The sequence below is a fragment of the Xenopus tropicalis genome, chromosome 3 (genome assembly GCF_000004195.4).
Source record: "Xenopus tropicalis strain Nigerian chromosome 3, UCB_Xtro_10.0, whole genome shotgun sequence".
Taxonomy (NCBI): domain Eukaryota; kingdom Metazoa; phylum Chordata; class Amphibia; order Anura; family Pipidae; genus Xenopus; species Xenopus tropicalis.
The window spans coordinates 99,466,602-99,490,690 of NC_030679.2; the positions used below are offsets into that span (position 1 = coordinate 99,466,602).

The 24,089-nt window shown below is 38.3% G+C and overlaps 1 protein-coding gene across 1 annotated transcript in view; it reads right to left on the reverse strand.

Moving 5' to 3' along the window:
• Window positions 1–1,974: 1,974 nt before the first annotated feature.
• The window catches only part of LOC100493773 (tetratricopeptide repeat protein 24), a 36,644-nt gene continuing 14,529 nt past the window's right edge, over window positions 1,975–24,089 (reverse strand). Inside the window, exons 6-7 of the mRNA XM_031899171.1 lie at window positions 21,164–21,281; window positions 1,975–2,631 (exon numbers count right to left, since the gene is read on the reverse strand). Of these exons, the coding sequence (XP_031755031.1) occupies window positions 21,189–21,281 (93 nt within the window). The 3' untranslated portion in view covers window positions 1,975–2,631; window positions 21,164–21,188. The remainder of the gene's footprint in view (window positions 2,632–21,163; window positions 21,282–24,089) is intronic.

The following is a 24,089-nucleotide window of genomic DNA, read 5'->3' on the forward strand; positions in this document are numbered from 1 at the left end:
ATCCAGAAACCTGTTATCCAGAAGACCATCTCCCATAGACTGCATTATAATCAAATAATTCAAATTTGTAAAAGTGATTTCCTTTTTCTCTGTAATAAAAAAAAACAGTACCTTGTAAGATATAACTAATCCTAACTAAGATATAATTATAAATCCTTATTAGAAGAAAAACAATCCTATTGGGTTTATTTAATGTTTAATTGATTTTTTAGTAGCCCTAAGGCAGGTTGATCCAAATTATGGAAAGACCCTTTTCCAGGAAAACCTCAGATCCCAAGCATTCTGGATAATAGGTCCCATACCTGTAGGACATTTTTTTCAGGGTATCCATTCTGTTCAAAATAGCAGTCTTTGTTATTATACATTATTTCTCACTGGGCAACTTCTGTCTTTCATTGTTGTTTTTTTGAGGTAAGATTTGTACTTTAAAAGAAAATACCTGTACAGTCAATTTCAATGTGCCAGAACTGCTTAATTCTGCAATGATTGCAGACTCCATGTGGATGAAGCCTCATAAAGATTATGACTTGACTTAAAAAGACAATTGCTCTGAGGGTTTAAAGAGAAAACGAAGTGGCAAAAGACTGATAAGGGGAATGGAAGTTCTTTAAAAAAAATCTCCCTAAGAAGATAAAGAGCTACTGAATATTTGAATCCAGTTTTGCTCTTATTGCTTGAGCCATCAAGAGAGACTCATAGAGAAAAAAAAAACAGAATCTCAACCTTCCTCAAGTGAGTCATACAAATCACCTGTGATGTAGAGTATAACCATTCTTCTTAATAATATCCTCTTGCAATTCATAGATTTATAGAAGGAGTAAGCTAACACTTATTTAAGAAAATGGAAAGATTAGAAAGTTACAGACTATATAACATCATAGGCATTTACAAAGTGGGAGGCAGATTGCCCTGCTTTCTGCTCTGTTTGAGATCCCAGGTCCCAGAAAAGAATAGGTGCAAATTCTATTAGAACCTTTATTGTATTAACTGTATACATGAGAGTCTAAGGAATTCCCTGTCCCCTTGGAGGCCTGTGGGCAACATTTATCCCCGTCAATGACTTTTGTTACACACAGTCTATATGTGCATGGATTTTGTCGACTTCTATACATTTGCAGGGCAAAACTGGCAACATTAAAAATTTGGAGAAAGAAGGAAGGGTGAGCAGAAAGCACAGAGAGCAATAGGGATGAAGGAAGATACCAGAAGAGACAGACTAGGTAAGATGGGAGTACAAAGCAAGGAAAGGGGAAAGGCAGTGCCGGTACTGGGCATTTGGCTGAAATCCATGGCTTATATCTATCTGCACACTTATCCATGCAGCTGATCTTACCCATTTCTGGAGGACAGATCATTAAGTTTCAATTGAAGTTTCATTTATTCCCACCAGTATTTCTAGTTTCCCCCAAAATGAAAAAACGTGTGGGGAAAAAAAAGAAGAAAAAGTGTTTCTTTGAAAGGTGCCTGGGGACTCCAAATCATTAAAGGAAGTTATGTTTGAAATTAAGAGTTAATTTGGGACTAGGGTGGTGTGGTCAACAAAAAGACAGAGGCCACATTTATTTCCTTAGATAAGCATGAGAATCCTGGAAGGCTGCTAATTACACAGGGCTGGCAAGGGTGTAAGGGTGAAGATTATTTTTAAAATCTAGTAGTGGCGGCTAATGAGCTCGCTATAAAAAGCCTTGGCAACTTGTACTGCACAGTGCATTTTGCATGCAGAGATTTGTGTATATACTAATGGAGGTATTGTCACAGCAATTAGTCAGCTAAAGTCGCAGCAACTTATCACCCCGTCTGTTTTAGCCCTCAGTGGGAGAGCAAGAGCTAATAGATTCCTCAAACAACAAAATAATCAAAGCTGTACTGCACTGGGATAAAGGGGTTTGGCCTGTTTTGGTACACTGCCTGTCTATCTGTTTGTGCTACCCTTTGCATTTTTTTTTGTGTTTCCACTACATTGCTTTGTATTATCACAGCCTGTACTAGTAAGTGAAATGTAACAAAAATTACGAAACTGACTGTATATCATTAGTACTGAATTTTTACTAAAGCTCCCACACTGTTTGCTTTAATACCTTTGTATAAAATATTTATGGACCTCCTGTACTTGGCTATATTAGCCAAGTTTTGACAACAAACGTATCTATCATAGGCATGCTCAGCAAGAAAAATGTTTTAAAGGCTCACTAATGATTGGTGGGTCCTACATATTATGTCCTCTGGTGGGCCCTTGGTATCCCAGTCCGACACTGCATAAGTGTCAGTAAGAAATCAAAAGCGGAGTGCAGAAGGTGATCAACTTCTCAGCCTCCCCTTCCTTCTGAGCTGGCTTTTCCTGCTGGCAGCTGTGCCTCACATCTGAGCAGAAATAAATGTACTAACTGGGCAATATATCTGTATACCAATCTGTTGTGGAAGAGTATCCAGGTATGATATGATAAAATTTTTGTTGCACTTATCAGAGTTAAGTATCAAAAAGGTAAACATTAATTTCTTCTCAATTACATGACTTGTGAGAGGAATAAATCAATATGTAGCAGGTCAACTGAACAATATATTCTCAGCAACACTCAGCCTCATTCTCAAGACTGAAACTGGCAAGGAAGGAAATGTTGTAGAAAAGACATCCTAAAAATTAAAAAAAGAAAAAAAACATACATTCAAAAATGTAAATTATAAACAGCCATAGTGAGTGATTTATGTTTTAGAATTTGTAGTTTTATCTCAAGACAATGCATTATAATATAGAGCTACCAAGGTCACTTTCAAAAGCCAGATCAGTAAACCAACCCATCAGTAAACATTATAGAACATATTTAAAACACAAAATACATCAAGGCACTGTTTCTCTGTGGCTAAAGTAATTCTATTTTTTGCAGAACCTAGTAGAATGGTTTAATTAGAAGCCTGTTAATGAGTTATAAGCAGCTTGAAAACTGTTCTTTTATATTTGTTACTTATAAAGAATTATGTGCACATTTTTTAGGTCTAGAGCCTGTTACCAAAGAAGTAAGTTACATGAAAACAATAAATCCTTCCCAGCATTCATGCATTCCCAATAGAAAAACTCAGCTAGTTCGATTATCTTGATTTATAATACCAGTTAGATTTATTTTACACCTATAGCAATAGACTAACTGATTAAATTCTGCTCCTTGCAATGCAGGTCTATTCACATGGGCACTTTTCTTTTTAATTTATTTTGTAAAGCCGCACAGATTAAGTCCTTGAGCTCAGACAGTTTCCAGATTGCACAGAATAAAAAGGAGAAATACATGGTTTGTCAGGTAACCGGAGATGTCTCATATACAATTCATTTTTAATGAAAGGTAAAGAATTAAATGCAATAAATTACTCCGCACAGAGCTAGAGAGTCTTTGATGTCCATGATGAGCAATCAGTTAAAGGGATAATTACAAATCCCAGAACAGGTTTGATTAATATGTAGTGTCTTCTGCCACCATTCTTTATAGTTATTAGGATTTATTATAATAACAGTATGTACCATCAGTCAGGATACAGTTCTACACAGGGCTGAACAAATTAGTCCAAATCTATAGTGAAGCACTTGATTCAAATGCTTGCAGTCTAACACAGGGGATTAAAATAACACTAAAGTGCTTGGCGAAAATGTATTGAGAGTAACAGGGTTTTTAAATATTAGAACAAATTTAAACTACGGTACAGAAATATTATAGCAACTTTCTGGTGGTTGCAAATGGCATCCACACTGTCATGTTGGATTCCAAAAATAGTGGTAAAGAAAGCACATTGAAAAAAGAGAGATAAGGGAGAATGTGAATGTGGTTAAGGAAAATCTAAAGAAATGAAGAAAATATAATTATAGGAGATAAATAGAGTAAGAGATAGATAAAAAATAGGAAGGAATGTGAAAAAGAGACATGAGAAAAGTGACAGAGGAAGACAGATTAGTATGGAGGCAATCTGATCTAGTGTTTTGAAAGTTTATCTAGAGGGAAAGGATTAAAACACTACACTGTATGTCTTGAACCTTTGCAACAATGCCATTTACCAAGAATTTTTGTGTGTGTCTGCTGCAGGCACATTGGTGCCAGGGGAAAATCATTACTAGCATGTATGACATTTCCAGTATCTATTCATTAGTAAAAAAGTGTGTTACAAATATATCAGTGCTTTAAAGTAATTCTAAATATTAAAAAAATCAGTGATATACAAATCAGTATACAAAAGTTACTTATTTTCTTTAAAGGAGAAGGAAAGGCAAAGTCACTTGGGGGTGCCAAAATGTTAGGCACCCCCAAGTGACTTGAATCGCTTACCTTTTACCCCGGGCTGGTGCCCCTGTACGGAGAGAACAGCACCAGCCCGGGGTACCTGCAGCGCTTCCTGTATCGCTGTGCGCGCATGCACAGTAGAGTGAAAAGCCGAACTTTAACACAGAAGTCGGCTTTTCACTCTACTGCGCATGCGCCTATTGTGTTAGTCTTAGTGAAACGCAGGCGGAAGGAGGAAGCGCTGCGCTGCAGGTACCCCGGGCTGGTGCTGTTCTCTCCGTACAGGGGCACCAGCCCGGGGTACAAGGTAAGCAATTAAAGTCACTTGGGGGTGCACTAGGAGGGTGTAAATGTTAGGCACCCCCCAGTGATTGTAATTGCTTACCTTTTACCCCGGGCTGGAGCTCCTGTTAAGAGAAAACCACACCCACCCGGGGTAGCTGCAGCGAGTGATTCCTCTTTCTTCTTCTGTCTTCTGGATCCTGGGGCTGGCGCAATGGCAGTAGAGTAAAAAATACTGCTTTTTTGTTAAAGTTTGGCTTTTCACTCTACTGCGCATGGTAAGTGATTAAAGTCACTTGGAGGCGCCTAACATTTTGGCACTCCCCCAGTGATGTAACCTTTCCTTCTCCTTTAATAAGACTTCACCTATAAGTTAATATATAAGACAAGAGATTGTCCTTTAAATATAATGTATTATAAAAACCTTAATTTTATCCACATAGATCCATAAGGGTCCTTATAGTCTTGTTTGCTTTTAATATGCAATAATTATTGTAACAAGTTACAATAATTATGTACTGGTATAACTAGTTGTGTCTTACTAGGTTTTACAATCCAAACAAGGTAAGTTCAGTACCACAAACTAATCTAGCCCATATATGACAATGATCCCTTCTGTGATCTTGCTGTTATATTTTGTGTTCTGTCTCTTTGCTGTCCAAGTGTCACTTTGCATGATCTCACATCTGGCTTTGCCCATGACAGGGGCCAATAGCACAAAGGAAAAAAGACTGTTGTTTAATGTGACTTTTAAAAGAAGATCTAAAGCCTAACTAAATAAGTAGGCTAGAAATGTTGTACATTATGTTTTGGGCTTCTGTACCAGCCCAAGGCACCCACAGGCCTTTAGCAGGGAAGATCTGTGTCTCCAGTCTTTTCTGCGGATTCCCTGCACATGCTCTGTTCTGCTGTCACTTACTGAACTTAGGGACCCACTCACAATACAATATAAATGTCACAATATAAGGCTGATTAGTAATTAATACAGATAATTACATGGCAGCCCAGAAACCAGTGCAAAATAGCATCAGAATTTAATAATCAGCCTTGTAGGATCAACTCATATTGCAGGCCAACCAATTTGCAATGACCCCTAACTTTAGCTTTTCTACAGCCGCCCAGAGCCCACTGAGAATGTGTCGCAGACACTTTCCAAGATGAGGAGCTCCTGTGACAAGTTCTAAGTCCTGGCTCATTGCTGTTATAGAGGCTGAAACTTTAGGCTGGTGCAGTGACGTTCACTATTTAAAATATGTCATTTTTAGCCATATTCATTTTTAGGGTGTAGTTCTCCTTTAAGGCAGAAATAAAGCTTCTTCTGCAGTAGTGGGTGATCAGTATTAGAAACATTCATTACTAACTGTAGTTACATTGCATAACCTGTCATCAGTGGAGAGTTAAAAGTGATGTGAGATCACATTGATGTACAGAATACAAGTTAGTACCTGGTACGTCTTCTTCATAAAGGTTTTACAACATGGCTGAAATACTCCCAATAAAACATGCAGTCAGTTCTCAGTCAGTCCATTTTTGGGATAATCAAAAATGTACATTTAAAATGCTTTGAGGCCGAACATACATTTTCTTAAAAAGTGAATGAATGAAAAAATGTTTAGTGAGATTATAGCCTGTGAAATACAATTTTTTATTCTAGTTTTGGAAGGAGATTTTTTTCTCCCTACAAAGCTTCAATGCGCTGATATTAAATTGAGAAGAAATCTCCTGCATGAGAAATGGAAGATTTTAGCTGTGAATAAATTGTGTTTGCTGGAGTGAATCTCTGTACATAGTCAAGAGAGAGGAAAAGAAGTTGCAGTGCGATTTTACTCTTGTTTAGATATTCTGATGTTTATAAGCATTTAAAGTGAAAATTTCTTCCTCTATGTGCTTCTTTATTGTAGTAAACTTGTATAAGAAGAGTGTCAGCTCTATTAGCATGTAAATATGCTGGATCTTTTCAAAGTGCACGGGGCATAGGGGTATCTGTATAGATACATGGAGACATAATGGGAAACACGACATTACAAGGACAGTGTGACATGTGTGCTGTCGGACAATATATTTGCCTAAGATAAAGGGTCTACATTGTAGCATAGTTAGTGAAGGTGAATAAACATCTAAGCTATTCCGAATGCCTCTATATGGTGATATGGAAAGAGGAGAGTAAAAAACAGAAGCAGATGATCTACTACATAAAATGACAACAGAACCAATTTAAATGAAGAGTGCTTTAACCTACAATGCCAGCTTGTATTGGGCAGTGGTAGGAACTACAGCACATGGAGGAGTGACGACAAACACATGAAGGATAGAAAACTTCCCTGCAGCCATTGCACTACTGGGGACCAGACGTGTAGGACAGCAAAGATAACCACATTCCACCCACATTTGCCTACATTTTAGTAATGAATTCTAGCTTTATTCCAAATTGCTTTTAGTTATTCCTGTAACTAACATACTTAAGAATAAACCTTCAAAGCAATGATAAACAGTTAGTTTGCACAATTTATTTGAGAAACTACTGCAGGTGTCATAGAAAAACTATTAGGAAAAAGTATCTGTACTTCAACATAATTTAGAATGTTAAGTTTTAGACTGACCTGTTCTTTGTTCCCAGTGATCTTCATTTTATTTTTTCTTTATGAATTTTACATTATTAGCCCTATCCATTATGCTATCTGAATGTCAGTGACCAAAACCTGATGCTTCATAAGCCTACATCTAGTGACTCTTGTCTGGCAACCAAAACCTGATACTTCATAAGCCTACATCTAGTGACTCTTGCCTGGCAACCAAAACCTGATGCTTCATAAGCCTACATCTAGTGACTCTTGCCTGGCAACCAAAACCTGATGCTTCATAAGCCTACATCTAGTGACTCTTGTCTGGCAACCAAAACCTGATACTTCATAAGCCTACATCTAGTGACTCTTGTCTGGCAACCAAAACCTGATACTTCATAAGCCTACATCTAGTGACTCTTGCCTGGCAACCAAAACCTGATGCTTCATAAGCCTACATCTAGTGACTCTTGTCTGGCAACCAAAACCTGATACTTCATAAGCCTATATCTAGTGGCTCTTGTCTGGCAACCAAAACCTGATACTTCATAAGCCTACATCTAGTGACTCTTGTCTGGCAACCAAAACCTGATACTTCATAAGCCTACATCTAGTGACTCTTGCCTGGCAACCAAAACCTGATGCTTCATAAGCCTACATCTAGTGACTCTTGTCTGGCAACCAAAACCTGATACTTCATAAGCCTACATCTAGTGGCTCTTGTCTGGCAACCAAAACCTGATACTTCATAAGCCTACATCTAGTGACTCTTGTCTGGCAACCAAAACCTGATACTACATAAGCCTACATCTAGTGACTCTTGCCTGGCAACCAAAATCTGATACTTCATAAGCCTACATCTAGTGACTCTTGTCTGGCAACCAAAACCTTATACTACATAAGCCTACATCTAGTGACTCTTGTCTGGCAACCAAAACCTGATACTTCATAAGCCTACATCTAGTGACTCTTGCCTGGCAACCAAAACCTGATACTTCATAAGCCTACATCTATTGACTCTTGCCTGGCAACCAAAACCTGATACTTCATAAGCCTACATCTATTGACTCTTGTCTGGCAACCAAAACCTGATACTTCATAAGCCTACATCTATTGACTCTTGCCTGGCAACCAAAACCTTATACTTCATAAGCCTACATCTATTGACTCTTGCCTGGCAACCAAAACCTGATACTTCATAAGCTTACATCTATTGACTCTTGCCTGGCAACCAAAACCTGATACTTCATAAGCCTACATCTATTGACTCTTGTCTGGCAACCAAAACCTGATACTTCATAAGCCTACATCTAGTGACTCTTGTCTGGCAACCAAAACCTGATACTTCATAAGCCTACATCTATTGACTCTTGTCTGGCAACCAAAACCTGATACTTCATAAGCCTACATCTAGTGACTCTTGTCTGGCAACCAAAACCTGATACTTCACAAGCCTACATCTAGTGACTCTTGCCTGACAACCAAAACCTGATGCTTATAGGGTTAAATGTATTGGTTATTATTTTAACTCTTTGTTAGTCCCTTTCTTACTGAAAAAAATGGCAAAAACCGAATAAACTATACAGAGGTGCTTTGTGTTAGCTCAGCTGCAAAAAATGAGCAAATGTACCTTACAAAGAAAAACACATTCTGGATCTCAACTTAAAGAAATAAAAGAATGTAAGATTTTTGCACAAAGAAGTATTTAATGGAGAGTGCCTGTGTTGTTGTTTTTTTATTATTATTTTAACTGTCATTAGGTGTTACATAGTTAAGTTGAGTTAAAAAAAACCAAAGTCTATCAAGTTCAACCCCTCCAATGAACCCAGCACACACAAACCTATACTGACCTATCTATACACTCACATAGGCCAGTATTCCTTAATTTTATCATTAAATTTCTGTGAGGTACTGTATCAAATGCTTTAGCAAAGTCCAAGTAGGTGCCATCCCAACATCGAGGTTCCTGCTCACCTCCTCATAAAAGGCAATTAAATTAGTTAGTTAATGTATTACTATCGTATTCTTCCTCAGCAGAGGTAGACTTCTACTTGGGACTTTCAGAGAGCTGTCAACTAAAAATGAATTCCTACCATGTTTAAGAAAAGATTCCTGTGGCATCTGTTAATGTAACTCAAACCATAAACTTGGAACCTATGACTGCTTAAAGCTGTTCTTATAGTTCTCCATGCAGTGTGCACTTAATAGCAGACAGAGAGGTAGCTGTTGCGGGTGAGGTTGTTTCAAAAGTAGTTTTCTATTACTTTTGTTTTTTACACTTGGTCAGGCAGGCCAGAGGTCAGAACTGGCAGGCAGAAGTGTAGTCAAGGCAGGCTGGAAGTCAGGGCTGGCAGCAAGAAGCCAAAAGTCAAAGCAGGCAAAAGTAAACCAGAGGAAGCAGTAGAAATGAAACCTCAAAGGCAAGGTCTAGAGGGCCAGTGGGTTAGTAAATAGGTAGACACCTGGAAACTTAGGTCAGTACCCTCAGTGTAAGGAAATTAGTGTCCTCAGTCTCTACCTCCATTTGTGTTATTATTCATTGAAATTATTATCCTTTGTTCATTCTTTTCTTTATATTACCAATTTAAAACTTCATTACTGTATACTGTTCAATGTAGTTCTGACTAAAATCCTTTTATTTTATCTTACTCTAATATATATTATATACTGCTGCATAGCTAGAATGCATTTGATGCCTTAATAAACATTTCACCTAAGGAATTCCTGGAGCCTGTTCATCATCAGGATTACTTTTAAGTCAGCTTTCTTGTATCTGAGGGAAGTGAAGCAGAGGCTAACGATATGTGACAGTAATCTACTATAGACTGAGGAAATGACTTTGTGGTGTCAGAAGATATATATATTATGACTTGATATCAAGGGTCAACCAAAAAAACAATTGTCCCATTTCATTTTGATGAAGTGTGACTTTTCTCATGGTTTAGTTCATGATTTCTATGGGGAAATCTGCAACTGATTCTGGTGATAAATTTGTTATCCAGTTTAATCTACAATAAACAATTCTCTCCTCACAGAGTATTAGAAACATTTCTTTATTTAAACGCTTTAAATATTATCCAATCCTGCCAAGTTAGTTATTTGTCAGCTTATATCTGCATCTTGTTGTCTTTTTACTTGCAGTATCTTGTATCCTCTTGCTGAATTGTTGAAGAATTAATGTTTTTCCTTCTTCTTTGCCAAAAAGGTCGGTAAAAAGAAAAAAAAATCATTTATATCAAAGTCCTTGGGGAAAAAGTGAAGAGAAATGTTGAGGCTTGTACTATCGGTTCAGTCATACTTATGAATGTTTGATGAAAACAGCCACAACTCATGCAATATATATAAATGCAGCAATGTGTATCCTGCTTCCTCAGTGGTAATTATTAGAGGAGGGATTAAGCAGTGTTAGAATCCCATATACTAGTGTTTGCACTTTCTGACCCTTTCCACTCTACAGTACTGATCAGTAATGGCAAGTCAGGCAACGGATAATGTCAGCTCAGCACTGAAAACTGTAGGACATCCACTTTTATTATTGCTTATATTCATTTTATAAGGACTTTTTATTTCAAAGAGGCCTGTCTTTACTGGTTGTGGCACCTTGGCACCTTTTGGTAAAGTAGGACTGATGGCCTTTCAACTCTTGCTGTACTACAACCTGGCGACTGTCAGTGGGTGATCTGAGCTGTACGTCAACAGCAGCTTTTGTATTCCTTGTACTTCTCTGTACTATAGGGAAGTACAAGGAATACATTATGATCCAAGTACCTTTAACAAAGTGGTTTTACACACAACTAAATGCTGAAAAATTGTGGGGACCGCAACTGCACTTGCAGAGGTAAATGAGCCTTGTTGGCTGCAGGTTGGATAATACTGAAATAAAGTGTTATAGGGGTAGTTCACATTTTATTAACTTTTATTATGCTGCACAGTAAAATTCTGAGACAATTTGCAGTTTGTCTTTTTTGAATTTCATAGCTTTTTGTTAAGCAGCTCAGTAGTCTAGAATTTCAGCAGCTATCTGATTCAGCAGCTGTCCATTTTATCCTAGCAACCAGCCAGTGGTGTGAATGAGAGACTGGAAGATTAATAGGAAAGGGCCAAATAAAATGATTGTAAAATTGTAAAATCAAAGAGCAATAGTTTTTTGCTGCTGCAGTCAATGACCCCAATCTGAAAGCTTGAAAGAGGGAGAAGAAACAGGCAAATAATTCAAAACCTACAAAAATATAAACAAGACCAATGCTGTAAATCTTGTTTTTTGGTATAATGAAATACTCGCTTATTCCTTTCCTTACTTGGGTGCCTAGCTATCTGCAAACAAAGCAGCTAGTTCTTTTTTATCGGCATTACTGCTATAGACTTCTTCATGTCAACTCTATGGAAGTAATCTGTCCAAGAAATCGTTGCTTGGTTTTAAAGAATTCAGACTGTTAAACTATATACATACACACACACACAAATATAAATGGTGTCTCTGTAATTCTCACTCGGGAGACACAGGTTACATTTCTTAGTTCATGCATGCATACCGATCTGGATTAGTTCTGCTTTCAGTCTAGGGAATGTGCTGAGAAATGAGTTTACCATCTCATTTCCATTTTAGAAACAAAAGGGGTTAAATAATGAAAATCAGAACTGTGGGAGTTGTTGGCTTGAAGTACAATCTGCAAATGCTTGTGGATTAATGTTGTGGATCTTGGAGCGCTCACACTGTTTTATTATTAATACTCTTGATTTTCTGATATATTTCAGTTATCCCTATCACTGGAGTGAGCATTTTATGTTTGCTCACAGAAGAGCTGAAGATATATAATGCAAGGCTAGTTTTGCTATTAATTTATGAATTGCTATTAACAAACGGCTAATAAAGTGGTCTGAGAAGCCACTGTTACCATGTAGTTGAAATCTTTAATGCTGCTTCGAAGGCAATATTTCTCTATTTATAGAAATATATTTTTTATAAATATATATATAATATATATAAATAGTTAAAGACTGACAGCATAGCTCTATAAATGTGTATTATTCATATATAATTTATATCAAAAGCCTTACCTTACAGGGAATTCACAAACAGTACAGGAACACAGGGCAGTCAATCAGCAATTATCTTTAAGTGGCTTCTACCCAGGGTATTTTCAGTGAGTCCCAGTGCATTCCATGTTGCCTTGCTTGAATGACTTGTGAATGCAAGGCCTAGGGTTACCACCTGGCCTGTATTTTTCTGGCCTGGTTGGTAAAAATTATACTTGGCCTACACACATAGCACTGCCTTAAAGAGGCCTTAGTCCACACATAGCCATTTATAGGTGAAGACATACAAATAACTCTATGTCCCCATTGGCAACTAAGAATTCAGACTCCTGATTTAAAAGCAGAGATATTGCCCAAGAATTCAGACCCTTCAAGCCAACCGTGTAAACCCTTTGTTTATATTTTTTATACATTTATTTTATGTATCAGTGCAAGAACATGGTTTTCAAGGGTAGGACATGTAAGGCAACAAAATGAAAATCTGCCCAATTTAGGGAGGGAAGGGCCCAAAAGAACAGAAAAGTCCTTCTTCATGATAATAATAATAAGCCTAGAATAGAAGTTATTTATGTGCTTCATGCTTCTCACCTAGCACCTAGCCTTAAAACCATAATTGAGAGACTTTAGCCTTTACATTAGGAACTGAGGGGGAACAAAATGGTTAACATTCTCCTTCTGGTCATGATGTCCCGAGTCAGTAACCAATGTACTATGGGAGTGAAGTATTCCCTGTTGGCCCGGAGTATAACATTGGTTCCTGATTCCCTATTGTATAAAAGGGGAGAGAAAATAAATTCAGTTTCTGGTCTCCTCCATAGCAGGAGGTGGATCTGTCAGATGGTGAGATGCCTGAGGTGGACGAAGGCCTCAGTATAGATTCTTCCTGAAAAGTCCCTCATTTTTCTTTGATCTCCTGCACTGAACGTCAAAAAAGATACAAAGTTTCTCAAACTTAATTAGAAAAGTAGGCTTTTGGCAGAGATCCCAGAATACTCAACACCTGCACTTAGATACAATTGCAATAGGATAGACAGGTCTCTTGGGGGGGACTTGCATCTTAAAGGGCAATTTCACCTTCATTAAAACAAGACCACAACCCCCCCCCCCAAGAAATGTGTTCAAACTTTATATAACCTGATAAATTTTGTCAAAGGTGGGTAAAAATAAATTGACGAGCTACGAGCAGCATTTCTTTTTTTGTCCCAATTTGTATTTTTCAAATGCTGAGATGTATTTTTAATGTACAAAGTTAGTACCTCATGGTAGTAAACCATTGTTTCACGGTAAGAACCACAGGCACCAACAGCTAGGCTGAGAGGGAGAGTCACAATGTAACAATGATGTAGTATAAACAGCTGTAGTCAGAGGGGATTTCAATTGACCCCCTTATATCTGTAACAGAATTATGGGTAGAGACACAAATGACTCCTTTTTGTCCCTGTGGCTAACTTATTTCTGGGAACTAAATGCAGCAATGTGAAGAAATATTGTTTCATTTTATTATAGATTTTGACATGTAAAGTGGAGGATCTTTAACTAGTATTGGGAATAATCTTTTTTTCTGGTTTCTGGTAATAATTTGCTGTGTGGTTATTTTACAATAGTAGTTAAAACAAATATTTTGGGAGAGTGTTTAAAATGGAGTCCTGGGAGATGGCCTTTCCGTAATTCAGAGCTTTCTGAATATTTGGTTTCAAGATATAATCAATATTATAAGAAGCCCAATAATATTCCTTCTGTCATACAGCTTGTATTGTACATAGCTATAAGTGCAGATAGCGTGTGGGTGTGTCATGCTATTTATATTATATACAAAAGTCACAGCACGGGTCTAATGAAAAATTGTGCCAGCAGCAGCAGCAGTGGTTCTGCAGAGACGACCATTTCAAGCTCTGACTCACACCCACAATAAATGCCACTGTGCACGATTCGTAGCCTGGTGACGAGTACTTATTAATATATACACTGAGAACTATATTTGTAAAATGCAGACTACATGCAGCGAGGAGGTTGCTTTTTTCACCCAGCACTATATAGTGACACTATCTCCTAGGGATCATAGAGCATAAATAGGAATTTGTTCCCATTAGAACTTGATGCTCTTTAAATAATGTCATTTCTAAGTCTACTGCTAAGTACTTAGCTTTTCTCACCAGAACTAAACAAGCGAGTTTTGCAGAATCCCACAATTAATTATGTTAGAAACATGGAAACTGATGTAAGGCCAGGGCCAGCTGGTACATCTAGCACGTCCATTAACCTTTATTTACGTTTATTACATACATATTTGAATTCATAAACTGTTAGTTTTCCTGTTCAAATTGCTAGTATATTATCCATGGTATATATGATTTCAGTATGCATTAGTTTCCAAAGTCAGTTCTGTCACAAATATTAGTGTCATCTGTAAAATGACATACTACACTTTGATAACTTTATAAATAAAGCTTTTGCATAGCAGTAGGTACAGGCAGCAGAAGGCCATATGCAGAAACAATATAGGGATCCGCTTAAGAGTGGCTTATGGCTACAATACACAGTGCCCTCCTTCCCCCTTGGGTGTAGGCTACATAGGCTAAATGTCCGACTCTGTCCTTGTAGCTTTGCTGAACCTGTCCTCCTGTATTTAAATCTGCAAGAAAAACACTGTAGAAATGTAAGCTTTATCTAATGAACCCCCAACAGAGAGCTTATATATTCTTTTAAGAGAAGACCAGCTGTGTGAAAAGAAAATCAATAAGCTCTGTGCCCTGGCCAAGTCAACCGTGTACTGCTGCCTGCCCTTGGCTATTGAGGCTGGACTGTTCATTTAAGCTAGGAGCAAGTCAGCCCTGGGGGGAGCAACATGTTTATGAGCCTGCACACAAGGGAAGGCAGTTAGCATGTGTTCAGAGCTGAATTATTTACTTTTCCTAGAGGTAGTGTACTGTTAGACGTGTGTATCAGCTCTATGACTCTATAATATTATATAAAACCTGTCTTTCTCTCTTCAGTGCTTTATATGAAATTAGACTGACACATTACTAAAATGAACAGAAGAATATTATCATTCATAAACACGCTTACCCTCCTTACCCAGCATTACTTACTGATACTTATACTCTGGGTTGGGGATGTCTTAGTCCTTCTATAGGCTGAAGTACAAATGTAATCAGTTCTCCAGCCTATAGAAGCACTATGCAGTATTCTGGTAAATTAAGCCGTGTCTGAGTTTTTAAATGCTTTATAACTTGAAGGATTATATATGTCCTTTTGGAATAGAACAAAACAGAGCTGCTGTTTGAAACAATAACCTGAGTGTTATTAGACCTGGAGTATGATCCTTTATTACATTATCCTCATATTTTTGATGAATAGATTTATTAATTAGGGCACTTTACTAATCCATACTGTCTGAAAAGTTGAGATATTTGGCTGCCATGCTTAGTTAGATTGTTATGCTTATTGCTGCAACATCTGCAACATCTTTTGTATTTTACAAATAGCAATAAATAAATACTTGACTGCAAATGCCACTTTACTCCTGATCTGATCATCTACAGAGAGTTACATGACTGCATTTGGCTATTTGGCTAAATGACTGATATAACCAACCAACTTGACTGTCTCAGGTGCCATGACAAAATAAATAAACAAATAACGAAAAATAAACCCTACATCTCTGAACTCATCTCTAGGTACCATCCAACCCGCTTGTTACGCTCCTCTACTGACCTGCTCCTCAACTCCTCTCTCATTCCCTCCTCACACACTCGCATTCAAGACTTTGCAAGGGCTGCCCCCCTTCTCTGGAATTCGCTCCCACAAACTGTCAGACTTTCTCCCAATCTCTCTGCCTTCAAGAAATCCCTAAAAACACATTTATTTAGAGAGGCTTACCCTAATCTAGTTTAGCAATACCCTGTGCCCCACCTCTCACAACTCTGGTCATGCCCATTCCCACACCTTGTGTCTCAACCCTTTCTCCTTGTAGATTGTAAGCTCTTTTGGGCAGGGCTCTCTTCACCTCTTGTATCGGTTATTGATTGCTTTATATGTTACTCTGTATGTCCAATGTATGTAACCCACTTATTGTACAGCGCTGCGGAATATGTTGGCGCTTTATAAATAAATGTTAATAATAATAATAATAATAATAATAATAATAATAAACAATTGAATGTAACACCTAGTGGTCATTATGGAGAGCTGCAGTTTTTGATACTCCATAAACTCCAATTTCATCACTTCAAATACACAACTGATTATGTTTTGTATTCTGTAATCTCCTGGATTTCAAGTTGTACAGTGGAAACTGAACTGAGAACTGAGACCACTTCTATACTAAAAAAGACTCCTGGCCGATGTGAAACTTTAAATCACAGTTGATCTTCTGTGGCTTAGGAATGCGAGCTGTGGAGCCGAGGATTGTAAATCTCAGGGTTATTTCCAAGCCTCCCATTTCAACAAAATGTATTGTCGAGGTGGTTCTTCAGTAACTCACCAGCATTCATGATATTGAGAGGTGACTGATTTGTAGGCATCATTAACACAGTTGCTAGGAGATTGCTATAGAAAAGCAAGGTTTATATTTTACTTTTGGCAGTCTGCATTAAATACAATTAGAGCTTGCCATTGTTCTCTTTCTTATGTTATTTGCAAATCATTTAGTAATTGGAATATTATTACTATATCAGGAGTAGAGTACTTGCAATGGGTGTGTGTGTGTGTATGCAGTGATTTACATAATCCAGGGGCTCTGTTCTGCACTTCAAAGAGTTAAAGCACTTTAATGCTAAAACCAATGATGGATGTCAACGCATTTGTGTAATTTGCATCTAACAGCATGTATGCAAAAAAGGATGTAGGATATGCTCTTTGTTTTGTTCTACTTGGCAAATTTCCGTAAAACAGGGAAAACATGTCTGTGTCTATTATTTTTTGCAGTACTTGTACAGAATACAGCCCTCTGGCAGTTCGTGAACTGCAACTACATAGTAACATAGTAGTAACATAGTAAGTTGGGTTGAAAAAAGACATACGTCCATCAAGTTCAACCATAATGCCTATACCTAACCTGCCTAACTACAAGTTGATCCAGAGGAAGGCAAAAAACCCCATCTGAAGCCTCTCTAATTTGCCTCAGAGGGGAAAAAATTCCTTCCTGACTCCAAGATGGCAATCGGACCAGTCCCTGTATCAACTTGTACTAAGAGCTATCTCCCATAACCGTGTATTCCCTCACTTGCTAAGAATCCATCCAGCCCCTTCTTAAAGCTATATAATGTATCAGCCAGTACGACTGATTCAGGGAGGGAATTCCACAACTTCACAGCTCTCACTGTAAAAAATCCTTTCCGAATATTTAAATGGAACCTCCCTTCTTCTAACCGGAGTGGGTGCCCTCGTGTCCGTTGGAAGGACCTACTGGTAAATAAAACATTAGAAAGGTTATTATATGATCCCCTTATATATTTATACATAGTTATCATGTCACCTCTTAAGCGCCTCTTCTCCAGTGTAAACAGACCCAACTTGGCCAGTCTTTCTTCATAACTGAGACTTTCCATACCCTTTACCAGCTTAGTTGCCCTTCTCTGGACCCTCTCTAGCTCAATAATGTCCCGTTTGAGCACTGGAGACCAAAACTGAACAGCATATTCTAGATGGGGCCTTACCAGTGCTCTGTAAAGGGGAAGAATAACCCCCTCCTCCCGTGAATCTATACCCCTTTTAATACAGCTCAGAACCTTGTTTGCCCTTGCAGCTGCTGCCTGGCATTGCTTGCTACAGCCAAGTTTATTATCTACAAGGACTCCAAGATCCTTCTCCATTATGGATTTGCCTAGTGCAGTCCCATTAAGGTTATACGGGGCTTGCATATTTTTACATCCCAGGTGCATGACCTTACATTTATCCACATTAAATCTCATCTGCCACTTAGCTGCCCAGATTGCCAGTTGGTCAAGATCCTGCTGCAGGGATGTCACATCCTGGATAGAATTGACTGGTCTGCAGAGTTTTGTGTCATCTGCAAACACTGATACATTACTCATAATACCCTCCCCTAAGTCATTTATGAACAAATTAAACAAAAGTGGACCCAGTACAGAACCCTGAGGGACCCCACTGAGAACCTTACTCCAAGTAGAGAATGTGCCATTAACTAGTACTATGTAAGGCCAAAGGGACAAACATAACTCATAGTACATTTTAAAACCAGCCTATTATCCAGAAACAGTTGGCCAGCAACAGTACTGACTTATTCTCTACCATATATATTCTTGAACTGTTACTATATGGCTTATACAATTGTCTTTTACATGAGTGGCTTAGTTTTAAGTGCAGTGTAACTAAGTAAAAAATGTGCCATTGCAATGTGACATGAAGGGAAAGAAATGTTGACATTGGGTTGGGGTTGTGAAATGTTAATTGCTGGGTTGTTGTGCAATGTTCTTCAGATCCTTAGTGGTAAATTTTAGACCAATATATTATAGACCAATGATCCCCAACCAGTGGCTAGATGTGGCTGGATTTCCAGTTCTTCCATCTATTTCAGTGCTGTCCAACTGGCGGCCTGCGGACCCCCCTCTGTGTGGCCCCCCACCTGTCTGGCTGCTTTGATAATTTACCTTTGTGTAAGATTTAAATGGTATCAATACTGGCCCCCTGCATGGTTAACACCTCAGATTCAGGCTGTAATCCCTCTGTATTGTTTAAAAATGTAATCCCCTGTGTTGTTCACACCTTTTAATCCCTGCATTGTTCATCCCCTGCATTGTTCATCCCCTGCATTGTTCACACCTCAGGCTCAGGCTGTAATCACCCACATTGTTCCCCTGTTCACACCTCAGACTCACCTCAGATTGTGGGAGCAGTAGAAACCCAAAAATAAACCCTGCACACTATAAAAAGAACATATACTGAGGTGGTACTGCAATTAAAAAGTTTTTTAATATATAGTTATTGTGCAGACTGTAAGAGCAGTGGCAGCATTGTGTCACTGTAGGCTGCCTGTGTGTGCCATACTCTGCCTGCCCTATGCTGCCTGTGTGTGCCATACACACAGGCAGGGTAGGGAAGGCAGAGTATGGCACACACAGGCAGGGTAGGGAAGGCAGAGTATGGCAGATTTTTGCTGTACTACCACCATTAATATGGCTATGGTCATGCGATAACATGGGTGTGGTTTCAAGTGGGTGTGGTTTTAAAAAGGGGAGTGGTCAAAACTAGCTTCCATTATCGGCCCTCCACCATGGAGGCCGGAAAAATTCCGGCCCTCGGTGCCACAGAAGTTGGACAGCACTGATCTGTTTGATCCTTCATATGTCTACCTATATTGTAGACATCTGTCCTTAGAGAACTGTGAATCCCTTGCAGGCATATCTAACACTTTTCTGCCAGCGTGGGAGTCTTCTGCTGCCTAGCACAGTCAATCTTTTAAATACTGGCCCAACTATTTTATAATGTGACCTTTCACAGACTGTACCCTTGGTGCATGCTGTAGCAGTCTTGTGCAGTGGTTTGGGTTGGTGTGTGAGTTGGTAGAAGAATCCATTTAATCAGTGTTAGCCAGTCTGAGGGTTTATCGATTATATCGATGAATTTAGTCATATTTATCCTGTGAGGACACGCCATGTTTAACAGCACTCATGTTTAGTTTTACTGAGGTCTAAACCCATAAGATTAACAGATTGTCCAATTATTACTTTGTAAAATGTATCAAATAAACTCAATTTACATTAATACTGACCAGCATACAGAATGTGGTCTATACACTGTATTTTTTATAATTACAAATTTGAAATATTATTATTAACACTATAAAGCACCAATATAAAAGGGTGTATATATCAAATCTCCAGGCTGTCGCATATACAACACTCGCTTATACAATGTATGTATGTATGTATATTTTTATTTATAAAGCACTACTTATGTACGCAGTGCTGTACAGTAGAAAATAAGTAAAGTGGTCCCTGCTTGTTAGAGCTTACAATCTAAAATTTTAACACTGTGAGGGTTGATAATATGGGGGGGCGGGGGGGGGGGGTTACAGCTATCTGAGTATCCCACTTCTCTCCAGCCATTATGTGCTCTGATTATGTAAGATAGACATTTAAAGCAAGGTTGGTCTCAAGAGTTAATTTATTACTGCAGATAAAGCTGTGTGCAATGTCAGCCTCCCAGGGGTGCCAGTTTAGGGGGGCGTAAAGCCAACTTTTTTTCTGACAACACTCTTTAAGCCCTGCTTTCTGCCTCCTGGCTGGATGTGCAACACCATTCATTATATAAAGACAGATATTGAATTTTATTGTTTATCACCCACAGAAAGTAAATTACATTTTAGATAAAATATAAGAAAAATTGTTGGGATAAAAGGACCACAAGAGAGTAAGAAAATATAGTCACCTGTACTTCTTCTTAGTATGGTATCATCTACTTTAACTCTGTCCCTGCTGGTAAGGGGATGAGGCCATGAGTTGCACCACACTGACTCAGAGCTGTGGATTGTCTTAGAAATCTATGAAACCAGCTTACACTAGGAATTGGCTCAGGGATTGTTTAAACAATTACAAAAACATTACTGCTCTAAGGTATGAAAATGAGTTAACAGAATGCTTTGGATCAAATGTCAATACATGGGGCATGGTTTGCTCTGCTTAACCTGGCACAGCATAAAGCCTTTTTTACCATTGTTGTGAATCTTGATCTTGGCAAAATGTAGCACTGCATGATATACTAAACATCTTCAGCATATATGAATATATGAACAAACTTCTGTTCTTGTGGCTAATGCATATTGATGATGGCTCAGTGGCTTTGAGTTTAATCATACTAAAAGGCAATTCATCAAATACATTGTCAAAATAGAGTTGACAGTTCATAGACCATTATATAACATTAAAAACACCATAATTATGTCTTCAAAAATGTCCATTTGGATTCACATAATGTGCATGGTATAAACACGTACTGGGAAGAAGAATCACAATTGATTTATAGCTTCTTTTAGCAACAATGTTATAAGAAACTTTGACTCACATTTAGAATTGTTCTAGATATGTTTTCACTCTGATACTGGGTGTCCTTTTGCCAATTTATACTCAATGGCATCTGTAAGTTTGGCCAAAATTCTCTCTCTGGGAATATCAGAGGTTTCCTGTAAAATAACAAATCTCATATTTAATAAGTACGTGTTTAATAAGATGTGTGCATTGGTATTTTATTGTAAGCTGCCGTTGGGCTTTAGCACTGACTTTCTGTAGTTTAAAAGATACTTTTGTCTGTAGCTTTCCAAGGAAGCTAACTATACACAGAAAATACCCTCCTGATTGGTGGGACTGCCAAGTGCATTGTTGCCTGATTTGTTCACAAACATGATGAGGCAAATCAAAGTGATCAGATCATAACTGGGTCTTGATCAGATTTGCCCAGTAGATTACTGTTCTATCCCATATCAGATATTGGATTGTGTCTTCATACATGGGTTGGTAAGATGCTGACTTGGTCTGGAGTGGCCAAGATGGCAGCCAGTGTTAAGGTGCCCATACACGTTATGATTGGCTCGCTTGGCGAGATCGCCAAGCGAGCGGATCTTCACCCGATATCCCCACCTACAGGTGGACGATATCGGGGAGCGTGTAGGCTAATTCGATCGTTTTGCCCTGGGGCCAAACGATCAAATTATATTGGTGGCAATGGGGCAGTTGGCCGATTTCAGGCCAGATATCGGTTGGGCAGGCCCGTCAATAGTCCTCATACACGGGCCGATTAGCTGCTGATATCGGCAGCTAGAATCAGCCCGTGTATGGGGACCTTTAGCCTGCATACTGTATATGTATGATAGTGTGCTATACCCAGCAATAGACGTTTAAACAATGATCATTTACCTTGGAGCACTAAGTCTGTCAGCCAGGTGTGGATTGCAGACAGAGTAAAAAATAAATAGGAAAGGGAAAGGAAAGCAGAAAGAGAAATAGGATACAAAATAATCAAGACTCACAATCAGTCTACATCTGGCAGCTGAGGTCACTGACACTTTGAGAGCAGGGGAAAGGCAAATAATTAATAAAATAAATAAAGACACAAAAAGCTACTTAGATTACGAGCAAGTACAATATTTTACAAGAGCAAATGTAAAATGTATTAACTTTGCCTTGACCTTAGATGCTATTAAATGTAAGTTCCTTTTAACAGATTGCATTTAATAAGAACCATGTTTGCTTTTTATATATTTCTATGATAACAATTGTAGGTAAACTTTGCTGTCTAAAAGCGTGAGCTATATAAATTAATGCCTGAAAAGTATTATCGAGATCATCACCTGGCAAATAATAGGGATGAGCAAATGTTTTCTCTTGGTTTGGATTCATGGCAACACTTGAGTTTTTGTGAATGGAGAAAATTTTTAGCAATCTGGGCTAGAATCTTACCATATGTTTGTTGCAAAAAATGCAAGAAAAAACGTCTATTCCCTCCAATGAATTTGGCACGAAATAAAACATGAGCTAAACTGCCCATTGACTCCAATGCATTTAGCACAAGAATGTGATATTAAATTGTGGCTAATAACCTATAGTATTCAATCATTAAGCAGTCACCCCTTTAAAAGCAAATATCTGATTGGTTGTTATAGATCAGGGATCCCCAGACTTTTTTTACTTGTGAGCCAGACTCAGGTGTAAAAAGTGTTGATGAGCCACACAAGCATGAAAAACACTATTTGGGGATGTCAAATAAGGTCCAGGATCGGCTATTTGGTAGCCCCATGTGGACTGCTGGACTGCAGAAAGCTCTGTTTGGGGTAAAACTGTGTTTCTGTGAAAAACTTAGCTCCAAGGAAGAAATTTATTATCATTATTAACATGTATTTAAAAAGTGTCAACATATTCTGCAGTGCTGTACAATAAGTGGGTTTATACATCAGACAGAACCACATACAAAGCAAACAATAACCAATACAAGATGTGAAGAGAGCCCTGACCAAAACAGCTTACAAGGGGTTGGGACACAAGGTGTGACGATGGGCAAGATTAGAATTATGCAAGATGAGAGATGTAGTACAGGGTATTGCATTTATGGGAGTAAGCTTCTCTAAATAAATGCATTTTAAGTGATATTTTAAAGGAAGAAGGTAAAGAGAGAACAACTGAGGAGCAGGTCAGTAGAGGAGCGTAACAAGTAGTTTGGGGAGTATCTACAGATAAGTTCAGAGATGTAGGGTGGGGCAGAGTTATGAACTGCTTTCACTGTTAGGGTCATAAGTTTGAATCTTATTCTGGATGGTAGCAGAAGCCAGTGCAGGGATTGGCAGAGTGGCATGGCAGACTATGAGCGGTTGGAGAGGTGTATGAGCCTGGCAGCAGTACTCATTATGGACTGGAGTGGGGACAGTCTCTGGAGGGGAAGGTCATTTAATAGAGAGCTACAGTAGTCCAGGCATGATTTGATGCAAGAGTAAATAAGAAGTTTGATAACATCTTGGGTGATAAATCATATTTTGGAAATATTTCTTAGGTGAAAATGACATCATTTGATTTTTAATTGGGCACCTACTTTGAGGCTATTAGGAGAAACATAGAGGGGCAACATGTTGCTCTCGAGACACTTGGTGCAAATTTTGCAGCTTTTATTACATTACCCAGATACTGCACAGATACTCATACCAGATATTAGCCCTAAAGGTTTTGAGGTTATTGGCTAAATAGTGAATTAACCAATCATCCTTTAAAATACACATCTTATGTCAAGGCCATCTATAATTTACAGGCACAAGGCACTTTCATTAAAGGGTCAGAACATGAAAATACTCATATTGCTAAATTTTTAAGGCCATATAAAATAAGATGCACACAAGAAACTGAGTAAATACAGAAGGATGGTAATGGAATGCATGGAGAAGTGTAAAGAGAGCCCTGGATAATGTTTTTCATTGCTCCATGGCTTAACACTCAAGATGTTTGTGCTC